The sequence below is a fragment of the Salmo trutta genome, chromosome 12, assembly GCF_901001165.1.
Source record: "Salmo trutta chromosome 12, fSalTru1.1, whole genome shotgun sequence".
Classification (NCBI taxonomy): domain Eukaryota; kingdom Metazoa; phylum Chordata; class Actinopteri; order Salmoniformes; family Salmonidae; genus Salmo; species Salmo trutta.
Window position 1 is genome coordinate 70,560,493 of NC_042968.1, and position 13,463 is coordinate 70,573,955.

General features: G+C 44.0%; 1 protein-coding gene across 1 annotated transcript in view; it reads right to left on the reverse strand.

Moving 5' to 3' along the window:
• The window catches only part of LOC115204090 (astrotactin-2), a 525,217-nt gene that overhangs the window by 90,679 nt on the left and 421,075 nt on the right, over positions 1-13,463 (reverse strand). The window contains exons 18-19 of the mRNA XM_029769397.1: positions 8,344-8,477; positions 7,648-7,796 (exon numbers count right to left, since the gene is read on the reverse strand). Coding sequence (XP_029625257.1) covers positions 7,648-7,796; positions 8,344-8,477 — 283 coding nt within the window. The remainder of the gene's footprint in view (positions 1-7,647; positions 7,797-8,343; positions 8,478-13,463) is intronic.

Below are 13,463 nucleotides of genomic sequence, written 5' to 3' on the forward strand. Positions count from 1 at the left end.
TAAGATCTGGCGCAACCAATTACCTTCAGAAGTCACATAAATAGTTAAATAAAATCCACCTGTGTGCAATCTAAGTGTCACATGATCTGTCACATGATCTCCATATATATATATACACCTGTTCTGAAAGGCTCCAGACTCTGCAACACCACTAAGCAAGGGGCACCATCAAGCAAGCGGCACTATGAAGACCAAGGAGCTCTTCAAACAGGTCAGGGACAAAGTTGTGGAGAAGTACAGATCAGAGTTGGGTTATAAAAAAATATCAGAAACTTTGAACATCCCACGGAGCACCATTAAATCCATTATTAAAAAATTGAAATAAGATGGCACCACAACAAACGTACCAAGAGATGGCCGCCCACCAAAACTCACAGACCAGGCAAGGAGGGCATTAATCAGAGAGGCAACAAAGAGACCAAAGATAACCCTGAAGGAGCTGCAAAGCTCCACAGCGGAAATTGGAGTATCTGTCCATAGGACCACTTTAAGCCATACACCCCACAGAGCTGAGCTTCACGGAAGAGTGGCAAGAAAAAACCCATTGCTTAAAGAAAAAAATAAGCAAACATGTTTGGTGTTCACCAAAAAGGCATGTGGGACACTCCCCAAACATATGGAAGAAGGTATTCTAGTCAGATGAGACTAAAATGTAGCTTTTTGGCCATCAAGGAAAACACTGTCTGGCGCAAACTCAACACCTCTAAGTATGGCATCCAATCAGAGACAACGATGGCTTCTTCCTTGCTGAGCGGCCTTTCAGGTTATGTCGATATAGGACTTGTTTTACTGTGGATATAGATACTTTTGTACCTGTTTCCTCCAGCATCTTCACAAGGTCCTTTGCTGTTGTTCTGAAATTGACTTGCACTTTTCACACCAAAGTACGTTCGTCTCTAGGAGACAGAACGCATCTCCTTCCTGAGCGGTATGACGGCTGCGTGGTCCCATGGTGTTTATACTTGCATACTATTGTTTGTACAGATGAACGTGGTACCTTCAGGCGTTTGGAAATTGCTCCCAAGGATGAACCAGACTTGTGGAGGTCTACAATGTTTTTCTGAGGTCTTGCCTGATTTCTTTGGATTTTCCCATGATGTCAATCAAAGAGGCACTGAGTTTGAAGGAAGGCCTTGAAATACATCCACAGGTACACCTCCAATTGACTCAAATGATGTCAATTGGCCTATCAGAAGCTTCTAAATCAATGATATCACTTTCTGTAATTTTCCAAGCTATTTAAAGGCACAGTCAACTTAGTGTATGTAAACTTCTGACCCACAGGAATTGTGATACAGTGAATTATAAGTGAAATAATCTGTCTGTAAACAATTGTTGGAAGAATTACTTGTGTCATGCACAAAGTAGATGTCTTAACCGACTTGCCAAAACTATAGTTTGTTAAAAAGAAATTAGTGGACTGGTTGAAAAACAAGTTTTAATGACTTCAATATGTAAACTTCCGACCTCAACTGTAAATATTCAGACCCTTTCCTCAGTACCTTGTTGAAGCACCTTTGGCAGAGATTACAGCTTTGGGTCTTCTTGGGTATGACGCTACAATCTTGGCACAACTGTATTTGGGGAGTTTCTCCCATTTTTCTCTGCAGATCCTTTCAAGCTCTGTCAGGTTGGATGGGGAGCGTTGCTGCACAGCTATTTTCAGGTCTCTCCAGAGATGTTAGACAGCGTTCAAGTCCGGGCTCTGGCTGGGCCACTCAAGGACATTCATAGTCTTGTCCTGAAGCCACTCCTGCGTTGTCTTGACTGTGTGCTTAGGGTCGTTGTCCTGTTGGAAGGTGAACCGTCGCCCCCAGTCTGAGGTCCTGAGTGTTCTGGAGCAGGTTTTCATCAAGGATGTCTCTGTACTTTGCTGCTTTAATCTTTGCCTCGATCCTGACTAGTCCCCAGCCCCCGACAAACATATCCACAGCAAGGTCCTGCCATCACCATGCTTCACCGTAGGGATGGTGCCAGGTTTCCTCCAGACGTGATGCTTGGCATGCAGGCCAAAGAGTTCAATCTTGGTTTCATCAGACCAGAGAATCTTGTTTTTCATGGTCTGAGTGTATTTAGGTGCCTTTTGGCAAACTCCAAGCTGGCTGTCATGTGCCTTTTACTGAGGAATGGCTTCCATCTGGCCACTTTACCATAAAGGCCTGATTGGTGGAGTGCTGCAGAGATGTTTGTCCTTCAGGAAGGTTCTCTCATCTCCACAGAAGAACTCTAGAGCGCTCTCAGAATGACCATCAGCATGTTGGTCACCTCCCTGACCAAGGTCCTTCTCCCCCGATTGCTCAGTTTGGCCGGGGTGGCCAGCTCTAGGAAGAGTCTTGGTGGTTCCAAACTTCTTTCATTTAAGAAGGATGGAGGCCACTGTGTTCTTTGGGACCTTCAATGCTGCAGAAATGTTTTGGTACCCTTCCCCCAGATCTGTGCCTCGACACAAACCTGTCTCGGAGCTCTACGGACAATTCCTTCGACTTCATGGCTTGGTTTTTGCTCTGAAATGCACTGTCAACTGTGGGACCTTATATAGACAGGTGTGTCCCTTTTCAAATCATGTCCAATCAAGTTAATTTACCACAGGAGGACTCCAATCAAGTTGTCGAAACCTCTCAAGGATGATCAATGGAAACAGGATGCACCTGAGCTCAATTTCGAGTCTCATAGCAAAGGGTCCGAATACTTATGTAAATAAGGTATTTCTGTTTTTTATTTGTCATAAATTTGCAAACATTTCAAAAAACCTGTTTTCACATTGTCTTTATGGGGTATTGTGTGTAGATTGAGGAGGGTAAACATTTTTTTAAATCCATTTTAGAATGAGGCATTAACATAACAAAATGTGGAAAAAGTGAAGGGGTCTGTCACGCCCTGACCTGAGAGAGAGGGTTTGTTTTTCTATGTGGTTAGGTCAGGGTGTGGGGTGGGGATGCTATGTTTTTGTATTTCTTTGTTTTGGGCTGAGTGTGGTTCCTAATCAGAGGCAGCTGTCTATCGTTGTCTCTGATTAGGAATCATACTTAGGCAGCCTTTTCCCCACCTGTGTTTGTGGGTTATTGTTATTTCTGTGTGTGTACGGCACAGTGCGTTACGTTTCTTGCTGCGTACCTGTTTATTGTTTTGGTTTTGGTTTCCTTGGCGCCTTGGCTCCTTGATGACAGGGAATTTGAAGACAGCACTCGTGACAGGGTCTGAATACTTTCCCAAAGGCACTGTATGTAGCCAAGTTATCGTTACTCATTGTGTATTTATTTCTTGTGTTACTATTTTTCTATTATTTCTCTTTTTTTAATCTCTGCTTTGTTCAGAAGGGCCGGTAAGTGAGCATTTCACTGTTAGTCTACACCTTTTGTTGACGAAACATGTGACAAATAACATTTAATTTGATTTGTTGTTGATCTAAGAACCAGGGGATGATACATATCTCTAAGAGTAGAGGTAAACAATAACATCTCTAAGAGAAGAGGTAAACAATAACATCTCTAAGAGAAGAGGTAAACAATAACATCTCTAAGAGAAGAGGTAAACAATAACATCTCTAAGAGAAGAGGTAAACAATAACATCTCTAAGAGAAGAGGTAAACAATCAGAGAGGAAGGGGGATGTGGGTGCTTATTGCCATTCAAAGGATAGGGGGCTTTTAGGTTCTCCTTCAGGCTCTGAGACTGGGCCTCATGCCCTTACCTGTGGAGACCCAAGGCTTACTGATGGTCTGCCCGGGTGGGGATCGTAGATCGGGCGGATCACGAGCATATAAACAGTAGTGTTTATGTACTGAGGACTAGGCCGACTAGGACACTGTCCAAGCATTTCAAAGAGAGTCAGTCCATCTCAGACCATCACTGCTGCTGCTCTTGACCTTGCCAGGGAGAGTAGGTTTTCTCTCTGGTTCGATTTGAGTAAAAGACAGATTTGAGGGTTGAGAATTGAAAAGGGAGATAGGTGTTGATGGTTCATGCAGATGTGAGATCAGATCAGGGTGGTGCTACAGCTTGCTCTCACTAAGCCTCCCAAAGAACAAGATGAGACGGATAAAAGAAGGGAGTAGTACAGCAGAAGATATGGGAGTATACAGTACCAGTCAAAAGTTCTGACACACCTACTTATTCAAGGGTTTTTCTTTATTTTTACTATTTTCTACATTGTTGAATAATAGTGAAGACATCAAAACTATGAAATAACACATATGGAATCATGTAGTAACCAAAAACGTTAAACAACGCAACATACATTTTATATTTTAGATTCTTCAAAGTAGCCACCCTTTGCCTTGATGGCAGCTTTGCACACTCTTGCCATTCTCTCAACCAGCATAATGAGGAATGCTTTGACAACTGTCTTGAAGGAGTTCCCACATATGCTGAGCACTTGTTGGCTGCTTTTCCTCCACTCTGAGGTCTAACTCATCCCAAACCATCTCAATTGTGGACATGTCATTTGATGCGGCACTCCATCACTTTCCTTCTTGGTCAATAGCCCTTACACAGCCTGGAGGTGTGTTTTGGGTCATTGTCCTGCTGAAAAACAAATGATAGTCCACTAAGCGCAAACCAGATGGGATGGCGTATTGCTGCAGAATGCTGTGGTAGCCATGCTGGTTAAGGGTGACTTGAATTCTAAATAAATAATAGACAGTGTCACCAGCAAAGCATGTCCACACCATCACAACTCCTCCTCCATGCTTCACGGTGGGAACCACACATGCGGAGATCATCCGTTCACCTACTCTGCATCTCACAAAGACACAGCGGTTGGAACCAAAAATCTCAAATTTGGACTCATTAGACCGAAGGACAGATTTCCACTGGTCTAATGTCCATTGCTCGTGTTTCTTGGCCCAAACAAGTCTCTTCTGAAGAGTTGATGTTGAGATGTGTCTGTTACTTTAACTCTGTGAAGCATTTATTTGGGCTGCAATTTCTGAGGCTGGTAACTCTAATAAACGTATCCTCTGCAGCAGAGGTAATTCTGGGTCTTCCTTTCCTGTGGCGGGCCTTATGAGAGCCAGTTTCATCATAGCGCTTGATGGTTTTTGCGACTGCACTTGAAGAAACTTTCAAGGTTCTTGCAATTTTACGGATTGTCTGACCTTCATGTCTTAAAGTAATGATGGACTGCCATTTGTCTTTGAATATTGAGCTGTTCTTGCCATAATATGGACTTGGTCTTTTACAAAATAGGGCTATATTCTGTATACCCCCCTACCTTGTCACAACACAACTAATTAGCTCAAAGGCATTAAGAAGGAAAGAAATTCCACAAATTAACTTTTAACAAGGCACACCTGTTAATTGAAATGACTTCCAGGTGACTACCTCATGAAGCTGGTTGAGAGAATCCCAAGAGTGTGAAAAGCTGTCATCAAGGCAAAGGGTGGCTACTTTGAAGAATATAAAATATATTTTGATTTGTTTAACACTTTTTTGCTTACTACATGATTCCATATGTGTTATTTCATAGATTTGATGTCTTCACTATTATTCTACAATGTATAAAATAGTAAAAATAAAGAAAAACCCTTGAATGAGTAGGTGTGTCCAAACATTTGAATGGTACTGTATGTCAACAGGGAACATAGGAATAGGATCATACAAAATAGGGAGTTGTAGAAGGTTATGCTTAGGATAATGTATATATTTTTTTAAATCCCAAGGTGCGAGTCAGGTGAAGACTAGAAGATCATTGCCTTTTTGAGTTTTTAACCCAAGGTGCAATCCATCCAATCCTACCTTAATACCTCCTCAATATCTCCAAAGTCGTTCCAAGCCTAACGAATCCTTTTGACATGACTGATTTTATTTGTATCAAACAACCTGATCTGGATGTTGCTTCACCTGACCAACCCAATACCGCCTAAAGCCCATGGACTTTCATATCTTGCCGATGTAGGTATATTTTTTAATGCAAAAGCCATTTAGTTTCCAATGGATTTAACTACTAGAGGGACACATACCTGCTACAAAACTTCAGATATATGAGGTATTAAACTGACTCCAGTTTTGAAGAGCACTCAATTCACTTGGCAGGTGTATGAAAGCTGGGGTGTGGCCCAGATCGGAGCGGTCTGCCTTTGATCATCTGATGCTTCTCTGTGGAAGTCTCATCTGTGGTTTAAAGCCTCCAGGTGATCAGGGACTGGGGCTCTTTATATCTATCCCGGTTCTGTTTTTAAAATAAAACAACTTTTTCTTTCCCTAGAAAGGACATCAATGCAAGGTCTTGAAACCAAACGATTCGCCATGGGTATAGAAGATATGAATTTCCATGGATGGAATTGGACATTGTGAAAAAACAATACTAGTCCGGATTTGCGTAGCCATCTGAACTCGGTGACACTTGTTGTCTTTCCCCTAAGCAGGTTAGGTTATCACTGGCCGGGCAGACAGTCTCCTCTTCCCAAGTCTTGGAGAGAATAATAAGAATAATAAGTCCCCATTATTCCATAAATCCCCCTCTCCGACCAAGTCCAACTTTGTATCAGCACGGTAGATCCCCCAGTTTGGAGAACAATGGAGGGTTTGATTCCGTCCCTCTGTAAAACTGGGAGCCACTCAAAGGGTTGTTTTGATGGTTTATTATAGACGACCCAGAAGAAGTTTCCAATAGAGAGAACCTGAGCGATGCCATGCCAACGCTTCTCTCCCCTTCTCACCTTGATTACACACACCAAGATGATATCTGGGAATCCAAGACTCCCACAACAATGAAATCCTTTGTTGTGATTGCAACATGTGTTTCAGGGAACACACACACACACACACACACACACACACACACACACACACACACACACACACACACACACACACACACAATAAAAGTCAGGGCTTTTTTTACTACAGACAAATCAATGTCAGTCCAACTTTTCTTGGCTTTCTGGAGGAATTTGGAGAGTTTGAGAGAGAGTTGGAGAGAGAGAGAAAGAGAACAAGAGAGGGATGAGAGACAATAACAGTGCAAGAGACACACTATAGACTAAGAAAACAGAGAAGGAGAGAGACATTGAGATAGAAGATAAAGAGGTAAATAGAGAGAAAGATATTGTTCACATTCTTATCTGTATCCTGGACAGCTCTGACGCAGAGGTGAGTCACACAAACGCCATCTGCCCTGTCCCTACCACACCCCTGCCAGGATGCCTATCTGTGCCCGCTCCGGCTTTTGGGCCCGGCTCATCAGCTCTCCTCCTCTCCTCCTCCCAGGTGTGAATGATCACCTGTCCGCGTGGCCGATGACTAAAGCTGGCTATTTCCACCAACGCACCTCATCTCTTCTCCTTTATTAAATCCCTATCACCCAAAGCTCTGACTCACTACCCCAGACTTACACACTTAGGGGTCAGCGTTAATTATGGCCCCTGTCACATAGCCTAGCCTCATCCTCTCATCCTCTCCTGTCTTCCCCCTCCCACACACCACCCACCTCCTTTCCCCCCGTTCTTCCCTCCGGTTCACCCACCAAGTGTCTAACCTTGTCTGTGAGAGCAGGCCTCCACAGATCAGCAGAGCAAACAGTTAGATAATGTGGCTCGTCACTGGTAAATAAGCTCATTAATGTCCCTTTGGCTTTGTCATAGGATAAACAATTGTCAATAACTGATGTAGGTTGGACCAAAGTGAAATATACTAGCGGCCTACCTACCTGTGTAGATCTCTGCCTCCGAGGGGTCCTCCACCCGCTTATGCTGGATGATGTAATCAGACACCTTGTAGCCAATCAGGGGCTCCACATCCAGCCACTCCAGGGCCACCATGGTGCTGGAGGGCTCTAGGTGAGGGGCCAGTCTGAGCCTGACACAGACAGAGAGAGGAAGGAGGTGGGTCACCTTAATTCAATAACAATATTTGAAGTCAACAGCACTGAGGACTAGTTTCCCGGGAACATTAAGCTTACTCCTGAGAATGTCAGTTAAAAGTGTTTTTAGTCCAGGACTAGGCTTACTTTGTGTCGGGGAAAGCAACCCTACGAGCCTGTTAATAAAATGTTGAGACCAGATATAGGGAGCAAGTTGGAATCATCAATGCATCCATTCGACAAATCAAACAAGCAAGTAGGTCCATTCAATTTAATGTGGAAATCCACCGGAGAGCCATTGCTCATCCAATGCCTTGTATCTCTCTCCAAAAGTTCTGATGGTTTCAATAGCTGGGGTGTATGATGACTCAAAACAGAGCTGGGGTAAGAGAACAAGATACACTGTTATTTCTTGAGAGTGAGCACTGGGGTGTTTGGACTGGCCTACAGCAATTAAAGGTTGGTCCCAGCCCTAGGGATGGTTGTTACAACTCCAACAGTTCTCCCTAGGCTTGGATAGATGGGAGGTAGGCTCTGACTTACACAGGCTGCCTCAGGGGACTGCAGTTGGGAAGGCCGTCTTTGCTGAAGGCACTCAGGTCACAGCGACACCAGTTGTCGATGACATCTCCCTTGCCTGCACACCAGTATGAGCTCATTGTGGCACTCTTGAAGGCCTGTGAAAGGTAACAGGTGAGACAAATGCAATTATCTTCCGTACATCGCCCTTCTGTAACGCCCTGAGTTATCCAGGCTCCAAGATATCTGTTGCTACCCCTGTACGTGTCCCAACCACCCCGACCCCCCCACCCCACCGATGTCTGCCCCGGAATCATCACACAGTCACACACTGGGGGCTCACAGGTTTTGTCACCTCCGCCACCGGAAGAGTCGCGGCGGCGAGGGTCTGATGATACGTGAGTGAGTAGCCTTGGAGAACATGTCATGTTCATGTCTTGTTTTAATTGGGAATGGTGACACATAAAGGTCAGTGTGTGTGTGTGTGTGTGTGTGTGTGTGTGTGTGTGTGTGTGTGTGTGTGTGTGTGTGTGTGTGAGAGAGAGAGAGATAGAGAGAGAGAGCAAGTTAAACAGAGAAAGAATATTACTTCTCTAAGAGGTCAAAAGGCCAAAAAGATATGCATTTCCTCAATCTCATTAAACGGAAACATCGTCAAGATCATGAGTGTGTACTACTTCAACTCAAACTAATTGGCAGGTAGCCTAGTGGTTAGAGCGTTAGGCCAGTAACCGAAAGGTTGCTGGATTGAATCCCTGAGCTGACAAGGTAAAAATCTATCGTTCTGCCCCTGAGCAAGGCAGTTAACCCACTGTTCGCTGGGCGCTGTTCATGCTGATTTGAGACAGCCCCCTGCATCTCTTTGATTCAGAGGGGTTGGGTAAAATGCAGAAGACACATTTCAGTTGAAGGTATTCAATTGTACAACTGACTAGGTATCTTCCTTTCCTTTTTAAATTGTTCTATTTCATCAGGCCAACCAAATGCCAATATTACCATTAAAGTGATCAAATAAGGTGACGTCAGTGCTTTGGCAAAGGAGAGTTCAGGGGAGTTCGCAGGCACTTTGGCTCCCTGTCACACCGGCCAATCAATGGAGCACTTAGTTATTTATGTAAGCAATTGGTTGACAGCGCCGACCCGCGCAGACTGCTGAGGGACACGCTTGATCGAGGTCATCAAACACCTGCACAGAGACACCAGAAAACATCCAGAAACCAGTCATCCAGAGGAGAGGTCGCCGAATGTGTCTTAAAGGCATTGTCAGTTTTGTATTTCAAATTTGTTTTGGACTACTGACTGTCCAAACATCTGTCCTTGAGCTGTTTTGGTCACCTAGGTGATTTGAAATGTGGCTTGAAATATCAGATTCCATGTCCTACAACAGTCACAATGAGAGGGGCAAGTCAACAGATGAGAAGTTCTTTCCCAGAGAAGAGATGGTCAGGTCCAAACTCATCCACAGCTTATATTTGCTCGACCAGATACATGAGGAGCAGAGAGGAATCCCCAAATACTGCACCAATGATGTTTTAGGTTAAATCAGCTTCCTGGTCTGAATGAGCCTGACCTCAGACAAGGAGAACTACACCAGTCTAATGGGGAAGGACACACACCAGCTGGTGTGCTTTGAGATCTCGCCCAGAGGGGCAGCACCATCACCATGGACCGCCGTCGCCAGGGACGACTGAATTCTAGAGAATGTTATCCTCCTCGCAATCTCCAAAATACAACAGCCACAAGACAACTTTGTTTGCCCGTCGTAAAGGACCATTCACCGAAACTGATATAACTAGCTAACAACCTCATTTTGCACGTGGGAAAAAAAATTGTGGACAGAGACTTGCTAGCTACGTAGCTAGCTAGCTGGGATTTTCTACAAGGAATCTGCCCCCCGAAAAAAGCTTCTCCCTGGCCTGTCTCTCCCTGTCTGGCATAGGTACCCCAGCCACACTCCCCCCTCTCTCCCGAGATTTCACTCGCCTCCAGCACACATGCATTTACACACACACACAGACTTTTTAGGTAGGCTAATTAACTTGTGAAGCTTATTATGTGAGCTTACTCAGAAACACTTTAATTAACGAGTATAGGCCTACTATTTATTGATTGATTGTATTACTGCTGATGAAATGTGCATGTACACCCTGGCCCATCTACTGTTGCTAGCCTCAATTCTGACTTGTGTTCTGATATTTGTTTCACTGATTTCTGCTCTTGTAAAAGCCTGGGTTTTCGGCACATTAACACTAGAAGCTTATTACCTCAAATTGAAAGTGTGGGTTCACTGCTCCAATCCAGATGTGTTTGTCATTGCTGAGACGTGGTTAAGAAAGAGTGTTTTGAACACTGCTGTTAACCTTTCTGGTTCTAACCTTTTTTTTGGCAAGACAGATATTCCAAAGGTGGTGGAGTGGCAATCTTTACCAAGGAACACCTTCAGTTTTTTGAACAAGTTCTCATTTACAATTGCGACCTGGCCAAGATAAAGCAAAGCAGTTCGACAACATACAACAACACAGAGTTACACATGGAGTAAAACAACATACAATCAATGATGCAGTAGAAAAAAATAAGACTATATACAATGTGAGCAAATGATGTGAGATAAGGGAGGTAAAGGCAAAAAATGCCATGGTGGCAAAGTAAATAAAGTGTAGCAGTACTCGGTTGTCTCCAACAAATCTGTCCCCAAACAATTTGATTTGCTGGTTTTAAGCATTAAACATTCAAATAACTATTTGTTGACTGTTGCACCATCAGCAACAGCCTGTACCCTACCTGCCCTAAGCTCTCTCCTATCCCCTTACACTAAGTCTGAATTTGTCCTGCTAGGTGACCTAAACTGGGACATGATTAAACCACCTGACCAAGTCCTAAAGCAACGGGACTCCCTAAATCTTTCTCAGATTATTACCAATCCCACAAGGTATGACTCCAAATACCCAGAAAAGGCTACTCTCCTTGATGTTATCCTCACAAATAATCCTAACAGGTATCAATCTGGTGTTTTCTGTAATGACCTTAGTGATCACTGTTTTACAGCCTGTGTTTGTAATGGCTGCTCAGTGAAATGACCTGTCCAGATATGTCATAGATGCTTGCTAAAAAACTTTCATGAGCGAGCCTTCATTCATGGCCTGGCCTCTGTACATTTGGAAAGAATCAGCTTGATCACCTCTGTCGAAGATGCTTGGACCTTCTTTTATAATATTTTCAGTGGTATTGTTAACAAACACGCCCCCCATAAAGAAAATTGAGAATTAAAAACAGGTTCAGTCCCTTGTTTCATCGTGATCTGGCAGAGTTACTCCAACTCAATGATTTCATTTGGTGAAAGGCTCGGCACACGCATACTCAGGCTGACTGGCTCTCGTTCAGGCAAATGAGAAATAAGTGCACTCAGGCTATGCGGAAGGCCAAAGTTAGTTACTTTCAGGAGCGGTTCTCTCTCTGTGGGTCTAACCCCAAGAAGTTCTGGAAAATGGTTAAAGACCTGGAGAATAATCCCTCCTCCTCACAGATCCCCATGTCCCTTAATGGTGATGATGTGATTGTTACTGACAAGGAGCACATCGCTGAACTCTTTACTCACCACTTCATTAAGTCATGACTCCTATTTGACTCAGTCATGTCTCATTGTCTATCATTTCCTCATCTCCCACCCATCCCTTCTAATGTGACTAGCTCTGATGCTCCTCCCTCTTTTTCCCCTGCCCCGCTACAAAGTTTCTCCCTGTAGGCAGTCACTGAGTCTGAGGTGCTAAAGGAGCTCCTTAAACTTGACCCCAAAAAACATCTGGTTCAGATGGTTTAGATCCTGTCTTCTATAAGGTTGCAGCCCCTATCATCACCAAGCCTATCTCTGACCTTTTTACCTGTCTCTCCTCTCTGGGGAGGTTCCCATTGCTTGGAAGGCAGCCATTGTGCATTTATAATTTAAAAGGAGAGATCAAGCTGATCCTAACTGTTATAGGCCAATTTCTATGTTGCCCAGTTTATAAAAAGTGTTGGAAAAACTTGTTCATAATCAACTGACTGAATTTCTTGATGTCTATAGAATTCTCTCTGGAATGCACTCTGGTTTCCGCTCAGGTTATGGATGTGTCACTGCAACCTTAAAGGTCCTCATGATGTCACCATTGCCCTTGATTCTAAGCAATGTTGTGCTGCTATTTTTATTGACTTGGCCAAAGCTTTTGATACGGTAGACCATTCCATTCTTGTCAGCCGGCTAAGGAGTATTGTGTCTGAGGGGTCTTTGGCCTGGTTTGCTAACTACCTCTCTCAAAGAGTGCAGTGTATAAAGTCAGAACATCTGCTGTCTCAGCCACTGCCTGTCACCAAGGGAGAACCCCAACGCTCGATCCTAGGCCCCACGCTCTTCCCAATTTACATCAACAACATAGCTCAGGCAGTAGGAAACTCTCTCATCCATCTGTATGTAGATGATACAGTCTTATACTCAGCTGGCCCCTCCCTGGAGATTGTGCTAAACGCTCTACAACAAAGCTTTCTTAGTGTCAAACAAGCTTTCTCTGCCCTTAACCTTGTTCTGAACACCTTCAAAACAAAGGTAATGTGGTTTGGTAAGAAGAATGCCCCCTCTCCCCACCATTGTAATTACTACCTCTGAGGGTTTAGAGCTTGAGGTAGTCACCTTATACAAGTACTTAGGAGTATGGCTAGATGGTACACTGTCCTTCTCTCAGCACATATCAAAGCTGCAGGTTCAGGTTAAATCTAAACTTGGTTTCCTCTATAGTAATCACTCCTCTTTCACCCAAGCTGCCAAAATAACCCTGATTCAGATGACCATCCTACCCATGCTAGATTACAGAGACTTAATTTATAGATCGGCAGGTAAGGGTGCTCTTGAGCGGCTAGATGTTCTTTACCATTTGGCCATCAGATTTGCCACCAATGCTCCGTATAGGACACATCACTGCCCTCTAAACTCCTCTGTAAACTGGTCATCTCTGTATACCAGTCACAAGACCCACTGGTTGATCATTATTTATAAAAACCTCTTAGGCCTTACTCCCCCCATCTGAGATACCTACTGCAGCCCTCATCCTCCACATACAACACCCGTTCTGCCAGTCACATTCTGTTAAAGGTCCCCAAAGCACGTGCATCCGTGG